General features: G+C 35.1%; 1 protein-coding gene and 1 long non-coding RNA gene across 2 annotated transcripts; both read right to left on the bottom strand.

The window, feature by feature from the left end:
* On the bottom strand, positions 1–2,006 carry LOC128225087 (girdin-like). The gene is made up of 2 exons (XM_052935109.1): positions 1,891–2,006; positions 1–1,637 (listed from the first exon to the last, which is right to left on the bottom strand). Exons 1-2 carry the CDS (start codon positions 1,898–1,900, stop codon positions 145–147), a joined length of 1,503 nt encoding a protein of 500 aa, XP_052791069.1. The 5' UTR covers positions 1,901–2,006; the 3' UTR covers positions 1–144.
* Positions 2,007–8,483: 6,477 nt separating this feature from the next.
* Positions 8,484–9,418, bottom strand: LOC128221428 (uncharacterized). Its single transcript, XR_008258986.1, has 3 exons — positions 9,259–9,418; positions 8,909–9,080; positions 8,484–8,618 (listed from the first exon to the last, which is right to left on the bottom strand). It is a non-coding gene; the product is annotated as an uncharacterized LOC128221428 (long non-coding RNA).
* Positions 9,419–11,650: the final 2,232 nt, after the last annotated feature.

The following is an 11,650-nucleotide window of genomic DNA, read 5'->3' as shown; positions in this document are numbered from 1 at the left end:
TGATGCTGATGCTGATGCTGCTGCTGATGATGATGGTGGTGGCGGCGGTGATGATTCTATTGTTGCTGCTGCTGTTACTGCTGTTGCTGCTTATGATAATGATTGTGATAAAGATAATGAACGTTTTCTGCTGATATATTCTACCTAATATGAAGAAGGAAACGATTTTGAAGAAGCTTTCATTGTTTTTCGATATGATGACTTAACAAAGTCAGCTCCATTTAAGGAAGGCATGTCTGCGTGAATGATATTGTCTCTTTTCCCTTTTGACGTTCTGAAGGAATACACTGTAGTAGTTTCCTCGAAATCATTTTCGTTCTCCAACTCTTTAATTCTTCGACTGAGCCGCCGGTTTTCAGTTTCCAAGAATCGTACTTTTGCCAATAAATTACTCTTCTCTTTCTGTACATTCTTCAGGGTTTCATTGCCCATAGTTACCACTAATCCCTTTTTATTGGCATCAAACATGAACTTGCTACGTCTGTCTAATTCCAAATTAGAATTTTCAAGCACTTCAACCCTCCTTTTGAGGTTTGAATTAGCGAAGGCCAATGCCTGATACTCAGATATAGATGATTCCATTCTTCTTCGGCATTCGTTCGTTCCTTGTTCCAACGATTGGTTTTCACGCTGCAATTCTTCCCTCTGTAGTTCTAAATCGCCAATTCTTTTCAAAAGTTTTCGTTCTTTCCTCTTCTGATCCTTTACTTCGACGAATACTGTTTCAAAGCCGAATTTACGTTCGTCTTCCAACATTTCTTCATAGGTTTTCAATTCTTCTTTGATTGTGTCGAACTCCCTATTCGTCATCTTTGCATTCCTTTTGAGAACAGACGACTGCGTTTTATGTACCTCAAGCTCTTTATTCTGGTATTCAATTTGTTTTCGTGCTGCTTCATAATCAAGCTTAACAGATTGGTATTCGGATTGAAGACGTGCAAGTTTTGATTTGAGCTGTATTATTTCCTTCGCCATATCTTTTGAAGTTTCCTTTAGGTCTCTTACTTCTTCCTCAATAAGGTCCTTTTGCTTTTTGAATTTTGTTTCCATTTTCAAGTTGTCTCGTTTAAGCTCCTTGTATCTGTGAAGTAAACCATCAGACTCTTCCTCGTAATGTTTAATTCTAAATTCGTACTCCTTACAACTCCTTTCAAGCTTTTCATTTCTTTCTTCCAATGCATTCTTTTCCTTTTCTATATTACTTGTTTTATCTTCATGCAAACCTCTTTCCATTTTGAATGCATCTTCGATTCTTTTCTTTTCTTCTAAATTCTGGCTTAACTGCTTTTGGAGTCTCGCAATCTCGTCGGTAAGCATTGCATTCTCGCTGCGGACGCTTGTAACCTTTTCTTCCAAACGCTTTATCTCGCCCCGAAACGTTTTGATTCTTGACGCGTCTGGTCCATGCTCTATTTTGCTTCGCAAGACCTTGTTTTCGGCATAGATGCCTTGGTATGACTTTAACAAATTTTCAGCGTCTTCCTCTACAGCGAGGACTTTTCGCTTGTAAAGTGTCTCAGATTCCTTTAATGAATCTCTCTCTGCTTTAACGGCTTCATATGCATTGTAAGCTGCTTTGTCGAAACTGCTGCCCTGATATAGATCCTTGACTTTTGTTTTCTCGTAGCTCATAGTTTCTGTAAACATACACATAATGTATTTAGTTACTTTAAGTTATTTATGGCCTTTTTAGTGCAAACAGAACATATCTGGAAAACATTCTCATTATAGTAAATAAAACAGCTAATGCGTCATGGCGGAATTTCAGGAAAAGTTTTGTTTTTATTTTAAATTATATGTAAACATATTTAAGAGAATCTTGGCATCAATAATACCAATGCAATACATCCATGATAATAGTGAATGCAAATGCAAACAGAAAACGCTCACCTTTTAACATATAGTTCGATCCTGCAAAACAATTATGAATGCTATTGCTAAGTATTCCGAAGTATTAAGGTAATGGCATTGCTGGCAATCGGAAACTGCTCGTGTTTCGTTTTGACATAAGGGTCTTTTAAACCTTTGTTTTAATATACAATGGAACTTTTACATTCAGATTTAACAAATCAATGCGGTAACTTTAAACATTTCAACAATGCTTTTGAAATGAAATCGTTATGCCTTGTTGATTTTCTAATAATGTCAATGTTAAAAGTAAACTGAAATTAAATCGCTTTAACACAAAAGTCGCCAAACATTTAGCTTTGGCCAAAATAAAAGTCTTGATATCTAACTGACCGATTTATTTAGTAAATAAATGGTAAAAAATAAATAAAAATTATTGACTGATTAAATGCAAAAAAAATGAAAAAATAATGAATGAATGAATGATTGCTATTAATAATTGTATGCATTAATTTTTTGATCAATTCAGATAAGATTTTCGAATGATTTTCCGAGTGAAAACCAACCATTTTCATATATACATCAATGCTAAATTAGGTCACGAGCCCATGCGACATTTTGTTGAATGAATCAACTCACTTTTAGAAATCTTTGTTGAGGGTTACGCATCGATCACTTCTGAGAAACGATTTTGAAATCCGACTAATAGTTTCACAGCAGATGATTTTAAGGTCTGACTTTCCGTTGCCATGAAAAACAGAGATTTGATTGGGAATCATTAAGCACATTGTGTAGAGAACATTGACAGGAACATACCTGTGAGATTAATTGTTTTTAATTTGAACAGTAGGGTCAAACAATTAAAGGCTGTTCGAATATAAATCTATGTATCACGAGCCACGCGTTCTTGCGACCATATCTTCAACTAATCAATAATGGTGAAGAGTAAACAATGATAATAGCTGTGAAATTATTTTGAAATCGGGCGAGGAGAGTTTCAAGTATGTTTTTCTATCGGTTGTCATGGCAACGAGAGTTTTTTTGTTACTGGATTTTTTTCTCCAAATTTTGATTAATGCCAGGAACATTTCTATGCGGCTTCAGAAACACCGCGAGACCGGTATTCCGTGTGCACACTGTCCGCATCCGCATTTCAAAAGGGAAATAATAGTCTATATCTATAAATTATTGAAGAAAATCGAACTTGTACAGTGAAAAATGATCAAAGACAGATTTCCGAATAGTTTGCAACATGAAAATGTTTTTTCTTGCAAACACAAATTGGGCAACTGTTTCTATGTTTTTCAAGCCAAAACCTGTCTGCTTTTGGTCCGAATCAAAATGAGTGACTTTCGCGGATGCTGATCAGATGTAAATGCAGAGAAATAAAATAAACCCAACAATATGTACTTGTTTTTTTACGTATGCTGATACCGGACGCGTGCTCATGGATTACCGGTCGATTGTGTGTGACACAATTTTTGTTGGCACAACTGTCAACCATATTAAGACCCAAGAGGTTAAGACCCATTGCTGGGATGGTTGTCTCTGTTCGGAGGTAGAGCACCCGGTCATGCTTAGATCCCGTGTGACGGATTCAGCGGCTCTGTCGAAAAGATTCAAAACGTCTGGAACTAACCGAAGTCTTGAGTCCCCGTTTTGCCCCGGGATGGGACAAATCGTTAATAAGTGGATTGATAATCAAAATGTTACCGAATAACGTTATGTCGACTTCAAATTAAGTGAACCAATGTCTGTTTGAACAAGAATATTGAACGAATTTCTTCTTTGTCATACACATCACATACTTGTGGCAAGAATACTTTAATTGAATATATGCGTATCGTAATATTCAATTAAAGTATTCTTTTATGCATATAACAAACTTAATGGGATGGAATATGTTGATTCTTTAGCGTCTTTCAGTGTCGTTTGTATAAATGCAATTGAGATGTTGTTTTTTGGTCTCAGTTGTTATGTTGTTATATCAGAGTACCGATGGACAGCGCATATGACCTGCAAGGACGAAACAGCCGGATCACATACAGTAAAAAGCATTACTGACGGGATTTGCCTGCATGAACCGTTCGTAATAATTGTTAGGTATGTTTGGTTACAACCGATGTAAGTTCACTCGGTCCGTCGGTATTCACTCTTGCCATGTTATTATATAAATGATGACAAATGGTGATGATTTAGATTGTGACTAAACGGTTTCTTTGGAGACCAACAGGGGTACTCCTATTATGCAGGAGCTCGCAAAATAATGGCAATTGACAATTAGGATACTGCATACATATGTACACAACAAGAAGACACATTGGAATATTGATGTGCATTGGTATTACATTTGAGGACCACGTTATCAGTTTACAATAATTTCTTTTTTGTTGTTCTTGTACTATATTTGAAAGTGTTTTTGTTTTTCTCGTCAACACATTATCTCTCATAACGGAAATGTAGCAAGTAGAATGGGCGTTACCGATCTATAACTACAGTACGGTTAGTGCACAGCGCGTTGTACTCAAATTGTTCGCTATTTATTGAATGGTATAAAACAGTCACTTTACCCCTTATGATTGTGATTATACACTTGCGCTAAATCAATCGTATATAACCTCAGTATCTTTCGCTGTGCTTCAACTATTTCTTCTTTTTGAAACCTTTAAATATGATGACGAGGTATATATCCAAACCATAATGTGGGATTTTCCATAACGGATATCACTACTAGTGGTATCACTTAATGTTGGCAACTTTTTATTTAAATATACTTAAATACACACTCACTGGTGACATGTATATATTCACTTATTTGACAACTGCATCTTTGAAGATTTTACAAATACTTTATTTATTTAGTTACCTGCGCATCTCGGCAGTAGGAAACATGTCCTACACTTGCTGTCGAATATTGTTCGTAAGTATCCAATCCCTGTTTGAGCTTTAGAAATTTACCAATGTTTAATTTATCGTTCACTCTATACGCAATTTTGCACGTTCAATTGTTTGACCAAATAAAATGATAGAGCGGGCTTTATAGTGACCCCCTACAATTGACCATCTCGTGTTAAAGGAACATACATTGGGCGTTGACAGTGGACCAAAACGTTCATTAGACACGTTTTTTTTAGATGAAAATAACTCAATAAAACACTACGTTTTACCCTTGATCATTTCAAAAACCTTACTTTCAAAATGTTTACATATTTGATACAAAATATACTCCTGCATCTGGACATCAAAATAGTGACCGTGATAATATACATCTTCAATAGTGCAAAGTAGAGCATTTGTGATTTCTAAGTATTTAGACGAATTGTAAAACCATGCACTGATCAGAAAGCGGTGTTGTAATCCAAAGAGAACAAGTGGTAACCTGTTGACTAACCATTCGAAACAACAATACACTAGGTCAACGTCCACTGATGTTATGAGGCATACTTTTCTTCAGACTAAATATTTCCTTAAACTGTCATAGTTTGATGAAGTTTTAGTTGAGTTATCACTCGACATATATCGATGCATAGACTGTCTGGAATGTATATCCCCATAGGTAAGTCCAAATGTCAAACCAGGCCAGGAAGCTCGTCCCGATGTCGAAAGAGCAGATACGCTGTCTTCGTCGTAGGTTGTGCTTGATGTCATCGAAAACCTCGGAGACAACTTTGGTAAAAATGTTGGAACGTGGTTTTTGTTTACAACTATTTTACGTTTTGACTTTGCAAGTACTGGCTTTTTAACAGCGGTTTCAGTTTCTAATTTCTTTTCTAAGCATTCAATATTTCTTTTCATTTTCTGACTTTCTAATTCAAGCTCTTCGTTGCAGAACTTGAGCTGCCTGTTTTCACTTTCTACCATATTGAGGCGCTCACACTCTGTTATTACAACTAGCCCGCGTCTTGACTTTGTCACAACCTTGGTCTTTATTTCAGTTTTCTCTTGAATTTCTTCAAACGTTTTCACATAGTTCCTCAACAATGAAACTTCATTTCCGAGAATGGATATTCTTGATTCGTCGGCTTTCGCCGCGTCTTTCAATTTAGCGTTTTCGTTCAACAGTGATTGATATGACTCAGAGAAAATTTTGTCTCCGTTTTCACTGCTCGGCTCAAATTTTTTCCTAAGTACTTTAATTTCGGATTGAACCTCTTCAAATGCTTTAAGCAGTTCACTATTGCTAGATTCAAGGTCACGAATTCGCCTTTGATAACCGTGTTCATTTTCTTGGAATTCTTTGATTCGCTCTTTATACTCCTCCTGTTCAGATAAAATCCTGGTTCGTTCATCACACACATTTTCATACCACTCAATAAACTTATCTTCTGCTTCTTTATCAGTTATTCCGTTTAGAACAGTTTCTTCATTACCCGTAACACTACCATGGACAGAGTCCTGCATTTCTGTAACCTGATTTTCCAATTTTAATAAATCGCTTTCATTAATAGACATTGTGCATTCGCTTTTAAAATGATTCCGATTTGAATATAATATATCTTACTATAATGTATATATCAATTCCATGATGCGAGAAATGTTTTTTGTTGCGTTCTCACACTCATTTCTGATCTGAGTTAGCCTTCTACTATTGATACGCCTCAAACAAACAGTTGGTAGTGGCTAATCCATTCGTAGTTAATGGTTTTCTATACTTCTATACTTTTAAAATTTAAAACCATCAGTCAATAAACAAACCCTTTCTGAAAAGTTTACAGTTGCTCCTCATTCATGATTGAATGCTCTATATTGAATTCTTCGGAACAAAAGCAGTTATGTAAAATAAAACAAATGGATGTAGGTTCTATTTAGTACGGGAACCTATTGTTTTTCTCGCATGCGTTGTGAACAATGTTTTCATATTACATATAAAACATGTAAAATGAATAATTTCTCATATGCGCACACAGTAATGTAACATAAGACCAAAGTTAAATATCAAATTAATACAGTACAGATATGTTCGTCATTAAAATGATGTTTATTTACAAATATTCTTGTTCAAATCTCTTAGTTGTTTAAACCACCTCATTGATTGAAATGAAGTTCAGAAATTTGAGGAAACCTATGATAATCTGTTATTTCAAAGTTTCAAAGTTTATTGGGAATCGACATAATTTGCCTTTTGCCATTTACAAAACAACCATTTTATGGCAAAGACAAACACATATGTACATATATTCAAATATGTTAAATGAATACAATACTTAATTATGATAATGATACTGTAAATTGTGACAGATACATGTGTAAATTATATATTATGTGCTAATATGCTTAGTAAATTAGTCTATACGTACTGTATATAAAGTATCAATGAAAACACAAAATATATTTAAACCAAATATGTTGACTGTACAGATGATTATTTCTAAGATGCAGCTAAAGTTTTTAATTTATCTGCTTAAGTTTCATAGCATGGTACACAAATTTCGCGATGTGTGTTCTTGTGTGATAAAACTCGGGGGCTTGATCGGTAACCAAAGTGGCGAAATTTGTCTTCACTAAATTGTGGATGGGACGATGTAAGCTATATTTATGCCATTTCGTGGTACCCATATAATGCAAAATACGCATAAGTGTGTACTGATATTAAACTGCATCAAACATTTGGTTCCCATATATTGTTCGACGGGCTTAAGTGTAATAACTAGTATTGAACTATTTTATGATGAGCTTATTTTTCCAGTATGATGTGCATTTATTTTTGTAGGTATTTCCAAATGACTTCCCTTAATATTTTGACAGGATGATAAAACATGTAATTATCGCAATAACAACATGCAACAAAACCGAAAGTATAAAATAAATCTAGCGCGCCCAACGTCATTACCGAATTTGCATATCACGTGACTTTTTAAATGCCGAAATATGTTGCTTAATACATTTTTCACTTAATAACATTGATAATTTTTCATTTGAAAATGCTTGCATCATATCTGTTTTTTAGAAACAGGAGCTTAATTCATCACGTAAAATTTGATTTGAAAATTTTCAGTATTTTTTTAGTTATTCCAACAGCTTAAAGCCGCAAAAAGAGTGCGGAAACGGCACATGTACTGTTCGCAAAGCAATATGCGCCACCTACTTATCTACCTTATTAGCATGAAGTGAGTCAGTGGTCGAGGTAGGGAATTCCTTGGTATTTCCCATCTGAGAATTTATCACAGTTATATATGCACTTTTATTATTTCTCAAATAACTTTATCCTAAGCGGTACTGGGATTTTAAGCATATGCTGACATTGATAATCCTCAGTATACATTGATGTTAATTTGCATCATATAAAGAGTATCCATATATGATCAATGCAAACTGTTATTGAACTGCATTAACAAAAACTAAAAGGTACCAATATTGTACGAAAACCTTAAGTGTATATTGATAATGAACTGCATATAATGAAGGGTGGCTGCATATTGTACGATAAACTTTAGTGAATAATGATGCTGAACTGCATTAAACACAAATTTAGTCACAAATCAAGATGCGTTTTTTATTCAACGTTTTTTATTCAACTTATAAAAAAAACTAAAAATAAAAGTTTCGATAACTTAAACAATAAATTTCCTCCATAAAAATAAAGGTCAGTCGTTCTGATTAGAACGTCAATGAAGTATACATCAATGGACAATGTGTTGTAATAGAGATCACTTTATTTTCATAATAACAATGGAACAAAAAAAAACAAGAACAAAAACGTTGTACGAGAACATGGTAGAACACATTAGTGATTTGTCAGATCAGATATCCTGCAGTCCACCTCCCGAAGCCTGAAACAAAAGGGCGTCTATTAACAAATGGACATTGTACATGTATATGACAAGGTCTATTGGTTATAAAGTAAATAATGTATGGTTTGGTCGTGTAATCTTAGTTAGAAATAACATAATTTATATACGAGTAGATAGGTTGTTTGTATTTGATCATTGCTATCTACACATGTATTTGCCTGTTTTACGCATCGGCATGTTGTTTCACACATCTTTTATATATTCCAAAACAGAGGTATTCCATGTTAAGATATGTGGGCAAAATTATCCATCGAAGCAGTTGTACATACCTTATTGCCAGCGGAATTTATTTGTCGTCATCGTCTCCCCACATGGTCTCCCCGACCTTTTTGATGCCTGTAAACGGTCCGGTCACTATACCTAAGGCTGTAAGCGGAGCGGCTGCCCCGACGCCAACCAACGCACCCTCCTCTTTACTGAGATCGTTTGCTTTGTCAAGTCCTAAAATATCAATTAACAAGGCATATATTGATTGAAATAAACTTTAAAATAATTTCAAATCTGAATTGATTTCAGCAATAACAATGTATGTCATGTTTCTAATTGGAAAGTTCACTCACAGAAACTAACACATCAAAACAATAAACTATTTTTTATGGTAAATTGGTACTGTACGAACCCTTAACAGCCCCGTGCACGATTCCGCCAACAGCAGCCACTGGAACCCATATCGGTGAGGTGACCAGGGTAAAAACCTTCTTCAGGGGGTTGCTTTTGTTATCCGACATTGCACTAGCTGTATCATGTTATGGTCTTAAACTGAAGGCAGAATGCGCGGCGTTTTATCATATGTCACGTGGGCATTTAATGTCCGCAGCCTTGAGCTGAAATGAAATTCTCCGAGAGAAAATGTCTCTTTAACTGTATTATGTTTTTTCAGCCAATCCAATTAGCCAAACTGCACTGATGATAAAGCTTAATGTTTGGTCCTTAAAACAAGTTATAATGAACTTTAGTTAAAGTGACAAGTTTATTCATGTTTTAAAGTTTCAGCCATCGAACAAATGAATTCGTTGTCAAATGTAAACAAAATGCGTGTAACAATGATAAAATATCAACACACGTTAAATAAAAGTTCTATTTCAACATTTATTGAAAAAATGTGACATAACCGAAAAACGTAAGTGATGCTATTGGAAGCTGACTTCAGGCTTGAAATTACATTTGAACAAAATGCCTTTAAAGGGACTAGAAACCTGATGATACCATTGCATTTTTTTGGTCAAAACCTACATAAAATTGATATCGTTGTGTACAACGCATTACATCTTACTTACTGATGTGTCACATCGCTTACGACACATGTATCTTTCGCAGTTTTTGCGTATGTTTCCAATCCCAAATATACTGGGCCACGTAAATCCCAGTAAATTTACATATATATGGTATATGTATCTGAATAAACACGTGATTTTCACATGCTAAGTATACACACTATTAACTGGGAAACCATTATGCACTATTTTTAAACGTGTCAACTCAGCAACAAAAAGTCTTTCGTCATGTAAAATAATGTATTTCCGGCTAGAATATAATACTAGATCGTTTTCATAATTATTGGCTTGTTTTGAAGAAATACTGTAATTGGCGATCTCGGGACCATCTGGTGTCTTGTCCCTTTCAAACCAAACTGTGACATCGACCAATCGTGGGACAACTGTGCATGCAGTGCATTGTACTGCTTTATTCTCGTCCTGACCCAATCATCGTTAATACTACACTTATATTGACATCAGCATCGTCTTCGTCGTTGTGATAGAATCCGGATGGTTTATATGTAACATGTTCCTATCATTGCAATGCAATACTAAAGCAGCATGTCATTGCAGGCAACAACATGTCCAAATTCAAGTTTGACTTGAAGATGCTTTGTGAATAATATGTTAGTTTGGACCTTTTCGCGGTTCGTTATTCTATTTAGAATGTTCAGTAGTTTGCGCAAATTTATTTTGTTTTGTGCAAGCTGCATGTAAAATTCAGGGTCATATCAGCTTAATCTTGATAAAAAAAAACATGCAAACAAACGTTATGTAGCGGCGGCCAAGCTATCATACACTTGCCATTATAACTTCCTGGTCAGGCGAAAACGGTTTGTCGTAAAAACATTTCGATTTTCAGAAGAGATAAAAAAACACCTGTGATAATAATTTAAAAACAGGTTTATAGTGTACTTCATGCAATATCAAGCATTTCCTTTTATTATGATTTCCAGAATCCACCCATTACTTTGCCACGAATATTCTCGTAAATCGTTGGCCCGTTGTTATTGTTTCAAAATTTCAATATGGCGAAATAAATTAAGTCTATGCAACTTTCATTTCACTTATTTTTTCGGCAATCGCAAGTACTGTATTTACATATTCACTTTGAATTTACCAGATTATTTACATGTATGAGTGTTTTCGTGAGCACATCGTCAAGCCTAATCAAAGCACTGAAAGTGCTGTATGCGTTAAGCGTTTTTTTAATGTGCAAATGAGTAGTAGTTTCTAACAAATGTTAGTCGTTGATAAAGAACAACACAGTTCATTTCCCTAATATAAATAGATGATTTCCAAGTTGTTTTGAAGAAGACCTCGTTAGATTTGTTTCCCTGTGACTATTTGTTTGTCCCTTCGACTATTTTAAGAGTCACTGGAATTAATGAGCAGCATTACAGTTTTTTTTTCATTTGACCACAATGTCCACCAGAATTGTGCATGGAATTAATTTATGTTAACAGCTTTCAAAAGGGAACACCCAGTGAAGTTTCATGAATGTTGGTCTAGGTGTTCTGGAGAAGAAGTTGTATAAGGCCATTGTTGACAGACGGAGTGATATGCCACAGTTATGCATGGAATTCATTTGTTTGGACAATTTTGAAAAGGCACCACCTAAGAACATTCCTGTGAAGTTTCATCAAAATTGTCCAAGTAGTAAAGGAGGAGATGGTTTTGAAAGCAGAAGTTGATGGACGGACTGACGGACCCTGGACAGAGTGTCACAAAAGCTCACCATAAGCACTTTGTGCT

Source organism: Mya arenaria, chromosome 2 (genome assembly GCF_026914265.1).
Source record: "Mya arenaria isolate MELC-2E11 chromosome 2, ASM2691426v1".
Lineage (NCBI taxonomy): Eukaryota > Metazoa > Mollusca > Bivalvia > Myida > Myidae > Mya > Mya arenaria.
This window is presented reverse-complemented; position numbering and strand designations above follow the sequence as displayed.